This window comes from Zonotrichia leucophrys, chromosome 10 (genome assembly GCF_028769735.1).
Source record: "Zonotrichia leucophrys gambelii isolate GWCS_2022_RI chromosome 10, RI_Zleu_2.0, whole genome shotgun sequence".
NCBI classification, from domain to species: Eukaryota; Metazoa; Chordata; class Aves; order Passeriformes; family Passerellidae; genus Zonotrichia; species Zonotrichia leucophrys.
Window position 1 is genome coordinate 19,367,044 of NC_088180.1, and position 18,944 is coordinate 19,385,987.

The 18,944-nt window shown below is 52.5% G+C and overlaps 1 protein-coding gene across 3 annotated transcripts in view; it reads right to left on the minus strand.

The window, feature by feature from the left end:
* Nucleotides 1-18,944, minus strand: part of ITGA11 (integrin subunit alpha 11) — a 49,493-nt gene that overhangs the window by 12,320 nt on the left and 18,229 nt on the right. For all 3 annotated transcript variants that reach the window (XM_064722081.1, XM_064722080.1, XM_064722082.1), the window contains 14 exons: nt 17,965-18,130; nt 16,939-17,009; nt 16,324-16,468; nt 14,565-14,713; nt 13,645-13,785; nt 12,703-12,906; nt 11,906-12,036; nt 11,071-11,237; nt 8,597-8,733; nt 6,491-6,601; nt 5,291-5,376; nt 4,162-4,363; nt 1,966-2,064; nt 728-804 (listed from right to left, as the gene is read on the minus strand). In XM_064722081.1, coding sequence (XP_064578151.1) covers nt 728-804; nt 1,966-2,064; nt 4,162-4,363; nt 5,291-5,376; nt 6,491-6,601; nt 8,597-8,733; nt 11,071-11,237; nt 11,906-12,036; nt 12,703-12,906; nt 13,645-13,785; nt 14,565-14,713; nt 16,324-16,468; nt 16,939-17,009; nt 17,965-18,130 — 1,886 coding nt within the window. The remainder of the gene's footprint in view (nt 1-727; nt 805-1,965; nt 2,065-4,161; nt 4,364-5,290; nt 5,377-6,490; nt 6,602-8,596; nt 8,734-11,070; nt 11,238-11,905; nt 12,037-12,702; nt 12,907-13,644; nt 13,786-14,564; nt 14,714-16,323; nt 16,469-16,938; nt 17,010-17,964; nt 18,131-18,944) is intronic.

Genomic DNA, 18,944 nt, shown 5'->3' on the forward strand with positions numbered 1-18,944 from the left:
AATATTAAGTTGATTTAATTTTTCCCTTTCTTTGTAGGATTTTTCCCCTTATAGGATTTTCCCTTTCCTTATTGGATTTTCCCCGCCCTTATAGGATTTTCCCCCTTCCTTGTAGGATTTTACCCTTCCCTATAGGATTTTCCCTTTCCTTATTGGATTTTCCCCGCCCTTATAGGATTTTCCCCCTTCCTTGTAGGATTTTACCCTTCCCTATAGGATTTTCCCTTTCCTCATAGGATTTTCCCTTTTTTTGCAGGATTTCTCACATTTCCCTGTGGGAAACCTTTACCTGTGCAGGAACGGGGAGTAAGGAGAACTCTGTAAAATTATTAGGAGATATTTTTCCTGGGAAATATTTGTGGTGGGAGTGTGGATGACAAAGCAGCAGCGGCTGGAGATCCAGCAGAGCCCAGCAGCTTCCACAGGCACGGAAAAATCATGGATGTAAATCCCCAGATAAATAAAAATAGCCAGGTTTGGGAGCACAGGGTAACCCACAGCAACTGGGTCTCCATGGGGTTATTCCATGGAAAACCTCTGGCTCTGGAGGAAGGAATCCCAAGGAAAGCCGGCTGCATCCTGGGGTGCCCAGAGAATTCCTGAATCCCTGGAATTGTCCATTGTGGGCACCCTGGGATCAGGGAAGGGGTGGGACTGGGTGGGCTTTAATTCCAGCCCAAACCCTTCCATGATTCCGTGATTCCAGAGGGAGAAAGCGTCCCCAGACCTGCTGGCAGCCATGTAGACCTCCATGCTCTGCAGGAAGACGGACTTGCTGAATTCAAAATCCAGGCGGAAAGCGACCTGCGGAGAAGAGGGGAAAACACCGGGAAAAACACCGGGAAAAACATCCCAGGAAATAAAACCCCGAGTGCTGAGCAGGGCCAGTGCAGGACCCTGCAGGAGACACAATTCCCGATCCCACCAGAACCGAGCAGAGCAGGATTTGCAGGAATTCTCTCAGCCCCTGCGATGGGAGCAATGAGCGGCTCCCTTTGGAAGCAGATCCCTCCAGAGGCCCGGGACCGGCGGGAAGGGGAGGCAGCTGGAGAGAGCCAACCCCAATAAAACGGGATAAATGTGATAAATGTCACATCTGCAGTGACCTCAAACCGTCTGGGCCGGCACAGCTGACTGGAATATTAAAGCTCCCGCGGCTCCGGAGCCAAAATTCCATTTCCAGCCTGTCTTTGTTTTGGCAGGAGCGGCACTACCTGATGGCCCACGGACGCATTCCCGACCCCGTAGGTCATGGGCAGCCAGCTCCTCCTGCAGCCACAGGCATCCCACTGGGATCTTTGGGAGCTTTAAAGCCGAGCCTGCTGCCTGAGGCTCATCCATCATAATCCAGGAAAGGTTTCAGACGGATACAGGAGCTGGGGAGATTTTATCTCCAGGTCCTGCTCGTGTTGGTCCCTTTTCCCACGGGCGGCAGGTGGGATTCCACGCGGATCCTGAGTGGATCTCCTCCCCACTATTCTTTTCCCCAGCTGAACCCTGAATTTGATGTTTCCCAAGGGTTTATGGCTTATAAAAATGATAAACTGGATCTGGGCTCATCCCAAGTACTGGGAACACTGGTTTGGAGGATGCCACCACCCAGAGGGGCTGGGACTGGCTCTGAGCAGGATCCAGAGGCACCTCAGGGCAAGGAAAACCTATCAGGTGGGGAAGGAGCCTCATCCTGCAGGGAATCAGCTCAGGAAAGTTCCCATCCTTGGTTTGAAGCCAACATTAAATTTTTCCAAAGGATTTGAGGCAAGTTCTGTCACCTGGAGGAGCTGGGTTGGATTCTGGGGCTCTCCTGAGCACCAGGGCAGGATCCCAACCATCCCAGCTTCCCTAAGATGCCTTTCAAACTCCAGAAGGGAAGAAACCAAAAGTTTATCTTCAAAATCCTGCTGAGGGCTGCCCAGATGTGACCCTGGGGGCAGAAGGTGCAGTGGGAAGTTGGGAATGTCCTACCTTGGCCTTGGCTCGGAAGAAGGGGTAGCTGACGTTGCACACCCTCCTGGTGGGGTGTCTGTCGTCGCTGGCACAGTCGATGTTGATGTCGCTGTCGTCCTGAAACGGGACACAAAGTCCTGTCCATGGAATGCCCGGGACACCGGGAATGAGCCCCGGCTCTTTGGGAAACTGGGAACACCAGAGGGGCTGCAAACGGGCCTTGGCTTTGGGGAAACAACCAACTAACCAATGGCCAATGACCAATCAACCAAAACCCAACGAACCAATGGCCAACCAATGGCGTACCAAAGGCCAACAAAATAATGGCCAACAAGTGGCCAACCAAAGGCCAACCAATGGACAATCAACCGATGACCAACCAACCAATGACCAACCAGTCAATGACCAACCAATTGACAACCAACAACCAAAACCCAACCAACCAACAAGAACCAATGACCAACCAACCAACAACCAACCAACCAACAACCAACGACCAAAACCCAACCAACCATCAACAAGAACCAATGACCGACCAACCAACCAACCAATAACCAACCAACGACCAAAACCCAACCAACCAACAAGAACCAATGACCAACCAACCAATAACCAACAACCAACCAACCAACAACCAACCAATGACCAAAACCCAACCAACCAACGACCAAAACCCAACCAATGAATGACCAAAACCCAACAAAACACCAACCAACCAATGACCGACCAACCAACCAATGACCAAAACACAACCAAAACCCAATCAACCACTGGTCAACAAACTAATGAATGAAGGAAGGATACAACCACCAACCAAGCACCAACCAGAACCCAACCAAAGGACCATGCAAGCAACGAGCCAGTCATCCAAACCACCCTGCTCGCTGCAGCTGGGAATTCTTCCCATGCATTTGTTGATGTTCTTGGAAAGGACCATCTCCAGGAAGCAACTCCCAGTTTCCTGATTTAAATCCTCTTTATGAATTTAATTACAGCAGTGAATGAATTTAACTGCGGTGAATGAATGAACCTGATTATTCCTGGCATTCCTGATTTTTCTGTGATGAGGAGTCATTGGGAAGCACTGAGAGACAACAGGAGCTGTTATCCTGCATGGCCACCAGCTAAGCTGGAATTCCCTCACCTCAACACTGGCATTCCTGCTGCTGGAACACCTTCCACCTCTCCAGCCATGGGATGTGGTGTCCATCCTCACCATGAGAGGATGAGCTATTCCAGCTTTTATCCCACAAGGGGTCACTTTGAGCTGCTGCCACTGGAAAATTCCTACCCAGGAGCTGGAATATCCCAGCACCAGCCACCAGAAACACCCTGGAGCTTCCTCCCATTCATCTGCTGAAATTATGGACTTTTTGGGGCCACAACAACTTTTTATTCATGAGACATGGATTTCCATCCCCTCTGGATGCTCCTTGATAAAGAGGGACATCCAGGAGCCTGTTATCCTTGACTCCTCCATAACCAGCTGCAAATATTCCCTACAACCACTGCTGCCCGGTGCTTTCTGTTCCCCACCATCCCAGGGATTTTCCCTGCTCCCCTCACTTCATTTGGAATAATCTCCAAAAAATGCATTTTTCTTATTTTGTGGGCAGCAAGCCCCACAATTTTCCTTTGGCACGGCTCGGAGAAAAACAAAGGAGACGGGATCTGCGGGCGGGGATGAAGTCATGGGGGGGTGAGGGAAGGCTCAGCAGCATCAGCACATTCCCAAACCTCGCTGGGAGCAGGGAGGAGTCGCACCCAGATCGAGTGAGTGGGGCAGTGACATTTTCGGGGCGCTCTGGGACCATCCAGGGAAAGCCACGGAGAGGTGGCATCGCCCGGCTCGGTGCTGAGCTGTGGCCACATCCCCATGATCAGCTCCCACTCCCAGGAGTTATTTCTCAGCTGCAAAAACTCGTTCCTGACGGGAACTTGGCCACGTGCAGGGAGTATTTTTAAACCACTGCAGGAGAAAAATAGAGGGAAATAATTTCCTCTGCGTTTGACCTTCGCCCAGTCTCTTAAAACTCAAAACCTTTTTGTGTTTCCAAAATAAAGAGCTGGAAGTGCTTAGAAACGGAGCCCATAAACAGCTCTGATTTACGAGGGATGGCGGCAGATTTGGGCTCTGCTTTGGGCTGCAGCTTTCTCCTCCGGCCGGGATTAACAGCCCCTCTGGAAAAGCCCGGATCTGCCCCGGGAGCTCACCTTGGGGATCAGGCTGGCCAGCTGGAGGTTCCTGGAGAAGGAGATGTTGAGGACGGTGCTGTAGGCGTTCTCCCCGCGGTTTTCCAGCGTGGCTTCCACGGCCACCCTCCTCCTGCCGCTCTCGATGACGAAGACGGAGGCGTCGAAGGAGAGGCTGAAGGCCGAGCAGTCCGCCCTGCGCAGCGCCCTCCGGCAGAATTCCCTGCAAAACGGGGCATTCCCGGGATTTTACCGCCATGGAGATCCCTGCTCTCCCCCTCTGTCCCACTGTGCTGAAAGGGGAATTAGGGGTTCTTCCCATCGTGCACAATTTGGGGATTTTTAGCTGATGGTGTGATGCTTTCTCAAATATTATTAGGAATGCTTAGGACAGCTGGGATGTAGGGAAAGAGCAGATCCCACGCCAATAGCAAAGGTGGCTCCAAGCTCCACTGTTCAACCTGGCCTTGGACACTTCCAGGGATCCACAGCTTCTCTGGGAATTCCATCCCAGCCCCTCCCCACCCTCACAGGGAACAATTCCTTCCCAAAATCCCATTGATCCCTCTTTCACCTAAAGCCGTTCCCTGTGTCCTGTCCCTCCATCCCTTGTCCCAGTCTCTCTCCAGCTCTCCTGGAGCCCCTTCAGGCCCTGCAAGGGACTCTGAGCTCTCCCTGGATCCTTCCCTTCTCCAGGTGAACATTCCCAGTTCCCCCAGCCTGGCTCCAGAGGGGCTCCAGCCCTTGGAGCAGCTCTGGGGCCTCTCCTGTGGATGCAACCTTTAATAGCTCTGTAACCACGGAGCTGCAGTGTGGAATTATTTCCATGAGTCAAGCCCGTAATTGCCAGGTGGGTAATGCCAGCCTTGCAGTTATTCCCTGGTATTTCCTCATTTATATCCCTGGAACTCATCACCATGGCACCAAATATTCGCTGGTTTGTGTATTCCCCGAAAAACCACAGGCAGGGAGCAGGGAGAGGCTCAGAAGTGCCAAGGAGCACCTCATGGAGGGCTTGGATGAACCTTGTGGTGATGCTGGATGGAGGAGCAGCGATGTCAGAATTTACAGAACGCAGACTGGGGCTGGATTTTTGGAGCCTCCCCCAGCTGGTGACACTCCTGGAGGATGCTGTGGCTCAGCTACTCACATGGCACTGGGAATGTCACTCCTGGCATCCAGCACCAGGTCGGGGACACAGTGCTCGTCCTCGTTGCAGCCATTCCAGAAGGGGACCTGAGGGGACAACGAGAGCAGCTCGGTGACAATTTTGCCAGGGATAAATCTGCCCTGGTGCCCTGGCAGGTGGAACTTTGGGAGGTGACACTTTGGGAGGTGACACTTTGGGAAGTAGCACTGGGGATGTGGCATTTTGGGAGGTGACACCTCCCATCACACTGGGGATGTGGCACCTCGGAGGTAGAACTTTGGGAGGTAGCACTTGGGGAGGTGACACTTTGGGAGGAGACACTTTGGGGTGTGGCAGTTGGGAGGTGACACTTTGGGAGGTGACACTTTGGGAGGTGACACTTTGGGAAGTAGCACTGGGGATGTGGCATTTTGGGAGGTGACACCTGGGATGTGGCACCTCGGAGGTAGAACTTTGGGAGATAGCAGTTGGGGAGGTGACACTTCGGGAGGAGACACTTTGGGGTGTGGCAGTTGGGAGGTGACACTTTGGGAGGTGACACTTTGGGAGGTGACACTTTGGGAGGTAGCACTGGGGATGTGGCATTTTGGGAGGTGACACCTGGGATGTGGCACCTCGGAGGTAGAACTTTGGGAGGTAGCACTTGGGGAGGTGACACTTTGGGAGGAGACACTTTGGGGTGTGGCAGTTGGGAGGTGACACTTTGGGAGGTGACACTTTGGGAAGTAGCACTGGGGATGTGGCATTTTGGGAGGTGACACCTGGGATGTGGCACCTCGGAGGTAGAACTTTGGGAGGTAGCACTTGGGGAGGTGACACTTTGGGAGGAGACACTTTGGGGTGTGGCAGTTGGGAGGTGACACTTTGGGAGGTGACACTTTGGGGTGTGGCAGTTGGGAGGTGACACTTTGGGAGGTGACACTTTGGGGTGTGGCAGTTTGGGAGGTGACACTTTTGGAGTAGGTGACACTTTGGGGTGGGCAGTTGGGAGGTGACACTTTGGGAGGTGACACTTTGGGAGGTGACACTTTGGGAGGTGACACTTTGGGATGACGCATTAGGGTGGTGACATTTTGGGAGGTAGAACTTTGGGAGGTAGCACCAGGGAGGTGACACCATGCACGTGACACTTAGGGAGGTGGAACTGGGAAGGTGAATCTGGGAAGGTGTCACCAGGGAGGTGACACTTGTGCTACCTACAGAGACCCTGAGGGAGGTGGGCCACCCATCGTCCAGCATGGGGCCGTGCTCGGGCTGCTCCAGCTCGTAGTCGATGGAGAACGTCACCGGCTTCACGTAATCCGCCGAGTCCTGGGGCACAGGGAGAGCACTGAGAGGAGCCCCTGGGGTGTCCCCAAAGGTCACACACTGCGCGGGGGCGTGAATGGCCCTGGATCCGGCTATCTGGTGAGGGGGAAGGCCAGGGCCTGTGCATCAACAGCCCCTCGGCGGTTGCTCGGCTGAGCTGGGGATTAGCTCGACCAGGGGTGAGAGACGAATAGAGGCGACCACTCACAGGGGGTAAACTGTCGGTTTTACAGAAAACACAAGGGGAACACCACAATGGCCCCGAACAAGGGGCAGGAGAGGGTTTTAAGGGAAAAGGGGGGAAGAAGGCAGGGAAACCCGGCTATCCAATAGAAATACATATTTGGAGGCACGAAACATAACTGATATACTAAAGTAACCAACTGTTATAAATTATAGGAGGGGCTCCGGGGCTACAGCCAACCATAACTCCCAGAGAAAGGAAAATTCTCGAAACCTGGGAGGAGAAAAAGAGTGATTGACTGACCCCAAGGAGGAAACAACTTTCACTTTATAAGAGAAACCAAGGGAGGAGCAGTTTCATTTCCATAGCAACATAACTGGCAGGGTAGCAGCAGGAAGTAATACAGAAAATGGGGGGAGCAAACTAACGAACTTAAGAACACACCACAGCAACACACCTGTCCTGCAGCCCCAGCCCAGGGCTGGGGTGTAACAGAAACCAGATCCCATCTCCAAGGTTGCTCCCAGCCCCATCCACGCTGGCCTTGGATGCTGCCAGGGATCCAGCGGCAGCCACAGCTCCTCTGGGAATTCTATCCCAGCCAGGAATTCCTTCCCAATATCCCACCTAGCCCTGCCCTCTGGAAGCCCCTAGGAGCTCCTCCCGTGCCTGCCCCACAGTGCAGGGGGATGCTCTGGAGGGAGATGTTTTTTAGGGCTAAATCACGAGCTCCTTCTCCAGCCTCCAATTTCCCAAAAGTTCACGGCAGTTCAGCCGGGGCTTGGGGCTGGGCCAGTCTGGCAGCTCAGGCCTGCCTGGCTTCCACGAGATTCTCCTCATTCCCTGGGAATGTTTGGGTTTGGCCAGGTTTGTGCATCAGCTGTTCCCTGCGAGCGAGGGATGCACCAGCTCTGCACCCCAGGGTGGGTGACCCTGCTGGGACACAGGGGGACAACACCCGGGGCTGGCACGGGGACGCGCCATTCCCGACGGAAAAACAACGGGCATTCCTGATTTTGGAGCAGCAAAAGCAGCCTGACCCTGGGATGAGGAGCTCACACCCTCCCCGAGGACACATCTGGTGGTGGAACGGAGCACGTGGAGGCTGATGTCACCGCTTGGGGACCCAGCAGCTGCCACGTGCTGGCAGCTCCGTCCCTGACCACATCAAACCGGCGGGGAGGAGCCCAGCGGGATGGCTCCAGCGGGATGAGGCTCGGGATGCTGGAGAGAAGAACACTGTAGTAAACCCCTCAGGTTTAGCCAGGGCCCCTTGGAGAATAGAATGCTGACACAGCGGCAAAGAAGTTTCCTGTCTCCAGGGACATCCGCCTTGTACCTTATCCCTATAGCCATGGAAGGCAATATTGTGTTAAACCCTACTATTGGTCACTTATGGTCACTCTAACACCTTTGCCATTGGTCAGGATTGGATCCAGGCCAAGGGTATAAAAGTAGCATACTGTACCCCTACTAACTCGGAAGAAGAAGAGCTGAGACCCTTCACGAACCCTACAATAAAGCCATACTTGTGGAACAGCCAGCGTCTTCTGCTTCTCCTCTCTCTACCGTCTGCTGGAGCCTTAGGCCAAGGGAAAAGCTACCTAGCAAGCAAAGCTGAAATCACAAGAGCTGCCTGATCACTAAGAGCTGAATATCTCCTGCTTGCTAGGGGCTGACCCGCGGCCTTGGTCTGAGAGCGAGCTGGCTTCTGGCACCCAGTCCCCTTGGGGACTGAGCTCTGGAGCTGGAACAGCTTGCATAGGATACGACCAAGCAAGGCTCATTTAGAACACCTCCTGCTGCACACTCACCAGGACGTGGAAGGGCAGGGTGTGGCAGAGCTCCTGCCCGGCCGCCAGCACCAGCGCCCGCGGTGCCGCCCTGCCGTCGTCCAGGTGTGCCCGGGGCGAGTAGCGGCGCTCGTCGATGGTCGTGTTGTACCTGAGCCCTGCAAGGACAGGCCCAGCTCAGCCCTTGGGGCCACACGCCCCAAACCCTGGGCAAAGAGTGACCCCCAAGGTCCATTCCCTGCTCAGGGAAATCCCAGGCATGTCAGAAAAGCTTCCCCTCGCCAAGTGAGGGGTTTTGGGAATGAATTATTGCGAGGCCCTGTGTAAAATCTGTCCATTCCCTGCTCAGGGAAATCCCAGGCATGCCAGAAAAGCTTCCCCTCGCCAAGTGAGGGGTTTTGGGAATGAATTATTGCGAGGCCCTGTGTAAAATCTGTGCAGGCGTGGAGTTGTTTGCCTCTCAGGTGTTCCCGTGCTGGTCTGGAGGAATTGGTGCTCACCCCTTATTGAAGTTGGAGGGGAGACAACCCACCTTGCACTGGTCAGCCATCGACTCCGATTTATTAATCAATCCGGCACCTTTTATAACAGTGTTAATTCACTTCATGCATATTGCAAAATCTGAGCTCACAATAGGTCAGAGATAACATACCAACTCCACCTTATGTTTCCAATACCAAGATTTGGGTTCTCAAAATTATTCTTGCTTTCCCAAAACAGCCAAAGATAGAACATCCACTTGTTATGAGAAAGCTGCCTGAGAACTCTGATGTGCAAGGCTCTCAAGGCCTTCATGTTTGTCACTTTTACCTGTAATTAAAAATAACCTGAGAACCTCTGCTGTTCACAGAAACAGGCTGTGAGAATCTGCTCCTCACAGCTGCCTTCTAGGCCATCCCTGAAAAAATCTCCAACAACCCCTCACCTGGATGATTTATGGAGATCCTTTGGTTCCTGCACTGCTGTTGGAAAGCAGCTGGAGACTCCCAACCAAGCAGGGATTTCGGAGAACCACAGAATCTCAGAATGGTTTGGGAAGGGACCTTAAATCTCATCTCACTGCAGCCCCTGCCATGGCAGGGACACCTTCCACTGTCCCAGGGTGCTCCAAGTGTCCAGCCTGGCCTTGGGCACATCCAGGGGCAGCCACAGCTTCTCTGGAAATTCCATCCCATCCCCTCCCCACCCTCACAGGAACAATCCCTTCCCAATTTGCCATCTGTCCCTCTTTCAGCTTAAATCCATTCCCTGTGTCCTGTCCCTCCATCCCTTGTCCCTCTCCAGCTCTCCTGGAGCTCCTTTAGGCCCTGGAAGGGGTTCTGAGGTTTCTCTGGATTCTCTTTTCCTGGCTGGACACCCTCAGCTCTCCCAGCCTGGCTCCAGAGCAGAGGGGCTGACTCTTTATTGCCAGGGGAAATAAAGGTAAAATCAAATAAATAAGGAAATCCCACTCAGATTTTATCCCACAGGGAGAGCAGCAGGGAGAAAAAGGCTGGATTTGACAGCACAAAACAAAGCTCTTGCTCTGGGCAATGGGAGTTTTTCCTTGGCTTTGATCCTGATTTTCCTTGGACGGTGTTTGCTGCTGGCTCGCAGGGGCCGAGCCGCTATCGCCTCCCTGCTCCGCTGACTCCCGGGGATCACTCGGGGTCACGGCTCCATCCAAGGGTTTAACGGGAGGGCTGGCCAGCTCCAGATTCCCTGGGATGTTGTGGAAAATGCACATCTGGCGGGCAGATGTGTCCCGCTGCTGCAGCGGGAGGCGGGAGGGATGGATGAGCCCTGCGCAACGCGGGCCGGGCTCGTCCTCTCCTGTCCCGCTGAGGGGACATTCCCGTCACATGGAGCACGGAAAGGCAAATCCCAGGAGAGCTCAGCCCAGGGAACAGGTGAGGGATGAGGTGGGATTTAGCCTGGGGGGGTTTCTTCGGCAGAACAACAACCAGAACCCGGAGACTCGGCCGGGACAGGGACAAATGTGAGTGACGCCAAAGTGGCAGAAGGACACGTGAGCTCCTCCAAGCTCCTGGATGGCTTCCTGTCACAGACACATTTTATGAAAAATCCTTTCCTTAGGATTTTTCCTCCTGAGAAGCTGGGAGGCCTCAGGAACAAAATGTAAACAATGGTTATCTGCTGCTGTGGAATGCAACAGGTGCATCTGTGATTGGTCTCGTGTGGTTGTTTCTAATTAATGGCCAATCACAGTCCAGCTGTTTGGACTGTCTCAGTCAGTCACAAACCTTTGTTATGAATTCTTTTTCTATTCTTAGCTAGACTTCTGATGAAATCCTTTCTTCTATTCTTTTAGTATAGTTTTCATATAATATATATCATAAAATAATAAATAAAGCCTTCTGAAACATGGAGTCAGATCCTCGTCTCCTCCCTCATCCTAAGACCCCTGCAAACCCCATCCCATTTCCATCCCAAAAGCTGGGTTTTCCGTGGGGCTGGGGACCTGAGCAAGGCAGGAATTGGGATTTTGTCCTTACCCACGCTGGCAGTCTGGAAGTGAGCGGAGAGGAAGAGGGCGGTGAAGCAGACGAAGGCCCTCATGCAGGTGGCCTCCTTCCCGTTGCGCCTGCAGTCCTTGGTGAAGATGTTGATCTTGGGGGGCTCGAAGCGGAGGCTGGCGTTGATCTGCACCACGCTGCGGGACCTGCGGGGTGGGGAGAGGGCACGGCATGGGCTCTGGCTCGGGATGGGACATCCTGGAGTCTCCCACAGCTCCAGGTTTGCCTTTTTCGCTCCTTTTCCCTCCTTTTTGCAGAAGGTTGGGAAGACCGGAGGCGCTCTCCAAGCAGAGCCCAGGGTGACGCATCTGGGGTGGGCACAGCCACCCTCCGTCCCAACAGCTTCAAGGGACCCTCCAAACATTAATTAATTAATTAATTAATTAATTAGAAAATATTGTTCCAATTAAATCAGAGCAGAAGGAGCCTGGGAAAATCCCCCCAAATGAATTTGGAACTTCTGGAGAATCATGGATGAAACTCAATGGAGAACCATGGATGAAACTCAATGGAGAACCATGGATGAAACTCAATGGAGAACCATGGATGAAACTCAATGGAGAGCCATGGATGAAACTCAATGGAGAGCCATGGATGAAACTCAATGGAGAACCATGGATGAAACTCAATGGAGAACCAACTCTGGCATCTTTTTAGGGCCTGAGGGTATTGAGATCCCACAGCCCCGTTGGACAGAGGGTGGTTATTCAAGAAAGACGGCTCGGATTGTTGTGAGACCAGTTTTTCCTGGAAAAATTTTGGCATGATTTTTGCAGAGGAAATCGGGAGAGGGCACCCAGGATCCCTGGCTCACCAGAGCACCACGGCGTTCCCCAGCGAGCCCACGGCCAGGTCCACGAGCCCGTCCTCGTTCAGGTCCAGCTGCCCGTGGATGCTGCATCCAAAATACATCAGGCCCGGGGCGAGGTCGGCGGCCGCGATCCGCTGGAAAGGAACGGGAGCAATCCAGGCTGGATTCCAGCAGGAGCATCCCTGCCTGCCAAGGCTTTGCCAGGCTGGCTCCGCCTCGCCGCTGAAAATCCCCCGTGCCAAGAGAGCATGCTAAACACGGCTTTCCAGGGAATTTCTCTTTGGAAAACAGAAAGCATTTGCTTCAAGTGCAATTTCGCTTTGGAGACACCATCCAAGGTTGCAACTGGATTTACCCTGTATTTAACATTTATCAAAAGTGTAATAAATAAATAAATGTTTAAAAATTATAATTAATACCTCTATAGCAATCCCTTGCAACGAATGCTAAACATTGCCTCTAATTTCAAGCCTCTTTCCCCACTATTCCATGGAATAATTCTGGTTGGAAAAGCCAGCCAAGATTGTGGAGTCCATCCACCCCCTGGCTCTGCCAAGGCCACCACAAAGTGTCCCCAAGTGTCACATCCACACATCTTAAATCCCAGCAGGGGTGGGGACTCCACCAGCGCTGCTCCAATGCTTGAATTCCAACCTTTTGTCTTGGATGCCTCAAAAGAGGAAATATCTCACCGTAATAATTAACAATTAAATCCCAGGTGTGGATTTTTCCTTAAAACAGGGACAAATTATATTTTTCCCACAAAAGATGAGGAAAACCAAGCAGGGGAAAGGCCCCACCTGCTTGTACTTCTTCAGGATGGTCTCCTGGAATCCCAGGAAAACGTAAATGGCTCCTTGGTGCTCATCCTCCAGAGGGGCCCCGACCACCAGGTCGTTGTAGGAGTCCTGGTTGAGGTCGGGAACGGCGGCGATGCAGGAGCCAAAGCGGGAATTCTGGTAACTCTGGAGGTCCACCAGGGCTCCGCTGGGAACAAAGAGGTTCTGCCAGGGAAAAAAAAGGAAGGAAGACAATTCCCAAAGCATCAGCAGCAAGGCTGGGAAGAGGAGAAAGCATCAAGTGAACGGCGCGGGGATGTGGGAGGGATTCCCCAAGGAAGGAGGGGGGAGCATTCCCAGGGATGGGGGATTTTGGAGCACATCCCTGGGGAATGAGGAGCCCTGAGCACCCCCAGAGCCAGCCCCACATCTGCTTTGCACCCTACATAAATAATTCAATAGTAGTAGTAATAATAATAATAACAATAATTATAATAATATTCCATATTGATAATACGTTCCATAACAAACACAAATTCCATAATAATAAACATTCCATACTCAAAATAAATTCTATAATAAGTACAAATTTCATTAATAATAAAAATTACTATAATGATAACAATAATAATAATTCCATAAATAATAAAGTGCTTTGGGTGTAGGGATTCCATGCTCCAGGTGGGTTTTATTTGCTACATAATTCCAGCTGGGGGAATTCCTCATCCAAGGAATCAACTTCCACAGGGAAGCACCTTTAGGCTCTGGAGGGGGCTCTGATCTCTCGCTGGGGGGCAGCAGGTTTGGAGGATGCCGTGTGGCTGGAGATGGTTTCTCCAGAGGGACATCCACATTCCCACGCGGCAAAGATCCCGTTCTACCCCTCCCTCGAGACCCCACTAGGGTACCCAGCCTCCATGACGTCACCCAGATGTCCCCGTGATGTCCCCAGGTGTCACTCACCCCGTGCAGGGTGTACACGTAGACCTTGCCCCTCTCCCTGCCCTCGCTGAAGAACATGGGCGCTCCCACCAGCAGCACGTCGGTGACGCCGTCGCCGTTCACGTCCAGGGAATTGATCTCACTGCCGTAGTAGGAGCCGATCTGGGGGAGACAGGGCGGGGTGGGAATGGTGCCACCATCCCCCTGGGTCCCCCGGATCCACAGGGACATCCCAGCCCTGCCACAGCCGCTGTGGGTGCTGCCACAGGCGGCTGTCTGGGGTTGGAAATGGGGGTGTGGGTTGTATCACATCTGTCAGAGCTGGGGCAGTTCTCTGTTTTCATTGGGCAGTTTTCTTTATCTCTCCCACAGCCAATCCTCCCTCCAGGAGATCATGGGCCGTTCATTATTAATTATCTTCTGTTCATGGGCCATTAATTATTAATTATCTTCTGTTCATGGCCATCTGCATGGCTGACCAAATTCCATCTTCCCATGGGGAGATGCTCTGCCCACGGGGAGGAGCTAAGGATTCCTAACTGGATAGAATCTGAATTTCGGGGCACCAGAGAGATCCTTCTGCCCTGCATTGCCAGAGGAGCAGCTCTTGTTCTCACTCTGTCAGTGGTTTGTTTTCTTTTTTGTACTATTACATTTTTATTTTTATTTTCCCTAGTAAAGAACTGTTATTCCTATTCCCATAGATTTGCCTGAGAGCCACTTAATTTCAAAATTATAATAATCTGGGGAGAAGGAGTTTAAATTTTCCATTTCAAGGGAGGCCCCTGCCCTCCTGAGCAGACACCTGTCCCTCCAAACCAGCACACCAGCACATCCATGTCTGTGTGGCGCTGCCGAGCTGCTCCAACTCGGGAAAACCAAGGGAGAGGGTTGATTTTTCCAGGGGGGAAAAGCAGCACAGGCTTCCCAGCTGGAATTACCTGCTCTCCCTTGAGGGCCTGGTGGATGGTGAGGTTCCTGTTGCTGTGCATGGTGAACAGGATGACCTTGCCCGTGTGGTTGAAGCGCGGCGCTCCCGCCACGTAAATTCGCTCGTGCTTGGTGGAGACGACGGAGGAGACGGTGTAACCTGGGAAGGGAGGGACACGGAGTGAGGATTCCCTGCCTGCACCCAGGGCCTGCTTTCCATCAGCCCCCAGCTGCTGACACAGCTCTGGCCGCTTCCCAAAAAGGGAAGCTTAAAAAAACCTGGATATTTGCAAAGATGAAATCGCCCAGATGGACCCCAGCGCCTCCGAGCCGCCCGCTCCGGTGCTGTGCTGGGAGATTTGGCACTGCCTGATCCCCGCTTCCTGTGCAAATCCTCCTTTTATCAAAGATCAATCAATTCCTGCAATTCCTGGATTTCTGGCTGTTTTATTTCATGGCTCAATCAAGTTGGACAGACACTCTGAGGTGCTGAGTGTTGGGAAGATGCAGCTCCTGCTGCTCTGGGAACACCAGGCAGGAAAAGCTTTCCTGGTGCTTGATGTCAACATTCCCAGTCCAAGAAAAGCCATGAATCCATCAAAACCATTCCTCCTGATGGAAATAACCCTGCCTAAGCCAGTGACCCCGAGCAATCCCTTTTTCCTACTGGGATCACCCCATGGGCTGAGGCACTTCCATGGCTGCAGACGGGATTTTGTAGGAATACAAAGCTGGGGCTGCCAAATCCCGGTTTTCAACCCCAATTCCAGGTTCCTGAACCTCCAGGCTCAGGTTTAAATTCCAATGAAATCCTTAGAAGTGGAACGGGGTGCCCAGAGAAGCTGTGGCTGCCCCATCCCTGGAATGTTCCAATCCCAGGCTGGATGGGGCACGGAGAAACCTGGGATAGGGGAAGGTGGGATGGGATGAGCTTTAAGTTCCTTTCCAACCCAAATCATTCCAGAATTCTGGGATTCTATGGAACTCAAAGCCTGGCCAATCATGAAGCTGAATCACATTCCCTGGGAGCACATCCAGTTGAATTTTTAGTATCTCCAGGGATTTTTGGACTCTTTTCCCTGCTCACCAGCCTTACCTTGGGTCCCTAAAATTGTCCCTCCTGGAGGGATGTTCCTAAACCAACCACCAGCCCTGAGCCCCCCAGGCTGCTCCTCAGCAGGATACACCAGCATTCCTTAATATTCCCAGATTTCTCATTCCAGGTAGTGGTAAAGAGAGCCCAGCTGAGCTCCCACAGGGATTCCCATGGGACACCCACAGCCATCCCAGCTCAGGGGACACTCAGCTGTCACCCCACGGATGATCCACGTGTCCCCATTCCCAGGGAAGAGCCTGGAGGTGCTGATCCCACAGATCCCACAGAATCCCACCTCTCTCCCCGCCACGGGACAGCCCCATCTCCGAGGAGAGGCTGCATTTCACAACCCAGGCTGATATTTTTATTCCAGAGCTGCACATGGAACGGATTAACCCAGCAGGTATTTCCTGCCTAGGCATGAAATTCCATCGGTGCTTTGAAAGCACTCCAAGGAAAGCCGCGGATCACCCGCCGGCTCGGCTGCTCCTGGATCCAAATCCCATTTGTGCCCCGCTCCGGGGTCGGAGCCGGGCTCTATCCAGGTGAGGATGCTCCTGTGCTGCATCCCACAGCTCTCCCATGAGGAATACCCCCCGTGCTTCCTCTTTTTCCAAGGATAAAATCCCGAATTTCCCCCCGTGTGGCAGCGCGGCCTAGTTCAGCTCTCCCACCTAAGTAGGCCCCGTGGTTTTTCAGCTCCTCTGGGAATTCCTGCAGGTAGGATTCCCGCAGAGGGATGACCTTCCCGCTGCTGGTCTCCTTCAGGACAGCTCCGTTCCAGTCGTAGGCTCCCACTGCTCCCAGCAGGATCCCGTCCTGTGGGAATACAGGAGTGGTTTTATGGGATTTCTTCCCAGGTGGAGGCAATTCCATCCCTCTGGTCCCACACACAGGCCAAAAACACCTGGAATGCTGAAGGGTTTTAAAACTGCTGGAATGATATTTCTACCCTATTCTTGTTTTTTTCAATGTATTTTTTCAATGTATTTTGTATATTTTTCCTCCCCAGGAATTCCCAAGAGTTTTTTCCATGGACATCCCAGCGCGTCCTTCCCAAGAGGTCGTGGCATCAGGAGGATCTGCTGCAGATCCCAAGGGATGCTCGGGTCTCCCAACACCTTCCTTTCCCATGGGATAACCCAGCAGCATTTCCTTATCCTCACGTTAATTATTCAACTCTGTAATTAATGATTTGTCCCAAATCCCAGTCTCCCACCCGGAGCAGGGGATGATAAACAGGACAAGGCAGGAACAAAACAAAAAAATTCCCACATTTTCTCTCTTACTTCCACAACATGGGATGAAAATCCAGTCTGGGACATTTCCAGTCCAAAGGAGATCTCGTTCTTGTTGGTTCCTTAAACGAAAAAAAGGGAATTTGTGTTAATTGGAGAGTTTTGCTTTCCTGGAACAGCTCCGGGGCCTCCTCTGGAATTGCTCCAGCAGCTCCACATCCTCCTGATGATCCCATTTCTCCCTAAATCCCCCAATTCCACAACCTTGTGCTGTTAGGGGGTCTGGGAGCTCTGCTGGGCTGCAGCTTCTCCCCTTGCAGAGCTGCAAGATCACCCAAAACTGGGGATTTGGAGATTTTTGCTTCATAATTCCAGCTGGGAGAATTCCTCATCCAGGGCAACTGTGGGCAACTTCCACAGGGAAGTGCCAGGCTGGACAGAGAAAACTGGGAAACTTGTGGGGAGTTTGTGAGCTGGTTTGAGCCAAAATCCCCCAAATTCAAGATGTTTCATTCCCAGTGCGGGCCCTCCATCTTCTGTTCCAATTGTTCATTCCAGGCTGCATTTTTCCTCTGAAATTCGGATAAATTTAGTTTGGGAGGGCGACAAAGTTGTCACAGGAGCTGACATTTAAGACAGAAATATTTCCTGATATTTCATTTCAGCCAATCAGCCCGAAATCCCAACATTATTCCCATAATCTCCTGATGTCTGGCACCCCAGGAAGCTCCTGTGTGTGGGTTTTCCTGTTTACAACCCTGGAATTTGATGGATGAGGGAGACACCGACGCCCAAATTCCCCCCATACCAAATCTCCAAGGTTTTCTATAAAAAGGAAAAATCAAAGCCACCAGAATTCCTCTGGCTGGAACGAGGTGTGTCCTTTGGAAAAGGGTTCTCTGCTTCTGATATCCGAGGGAAGCAACAGCTCCAAATAAAGACATTTCCTCAAATCTGAAGATTCTCCAAGCAGGATTTTAGGCTCGGATATTGCGGAAACCACATAGAAATTCGGGGAAAAAGGGATCAGCAGCACATTCCCAGCCCTGGGAGGTGCCAGGGAGGAGCATCCCTCACCTTCCAGGCTGAAGATCCTCTCTCCCAGGGCATCCACGATGTCCTTGAGGGCCGCCTCGTCGGTGACGTTGAAGAAGTGTTTGTCATCGGGGTCGCTGGCGATGAACTTGATCTCGTTCAGAAAGGCCTCGGGGTTGATTCCTCTCCTGTTGTAATAACCCAGGACCTGGTTGGGAACAGAATGTGAGACCCTCATGGAATTGGAATTCCCAGGTGGTTTGGGTGGGGAGGGATCTTGCAGCTCATCCCATTCCATGGGCAGGAACACCTTCCTCTATCCAACCTGCTCCAAGCCCTCTCCAACCTTGGACACCTCCAGGGATGGGGGGTCAGCAGCTCCTCTGGGCCGTTTTCCCAGGATGGGTAAAACTATCCCAAAACCCTTCGGGCTGTCCACGTGGGAGAAGCCCCATGCTCGGATCTGACACCACTTTGTGGGAACAAACAGAGGAATTGCTGCAATTCCTCCTGGCAGGACGTTCCTCATGGAATTTGGGGTCCTGCCTGTCCCTGGTCCTGGCACCAGCCCAAGAAGCCGAATCCCAAGCTGAGCATCCCAAGAGCAGCACTTGGAACTCTTGGAATGTTCCAGGAGCAGCAGAGATGGGCTATCCTGGTGCTTTGGGATTGCTGGAGCACACAAGGAGCTCTTGGAATGCTCCAGGAGCAGAGGGGATGAACAGGAACAGTTGGAATATTTCAGGAGCAGTGGGGATGGGCTGTCCTGGTGCTTTTGGATTCCTGGAGCACACAAGGAGCTCTTGGAATGCTCCAGGAGCAACAGAGATGGGCTGTTCTGGTGCTTTGGGATTCCTGGAGCACACAAGAAGATCTTGGAATGCTCCAGGAGCAGTGGGGATGGGCTCTCCTGGTGCTTTGGGATTCCTGGAGCACACAAGATCTTGGAATGCTCCAGGAGCAGTGGGGATGGACAGGAGCTCTTGGAATGCTCCAGGAGCAGTGGGGATGGACAGGAGCTC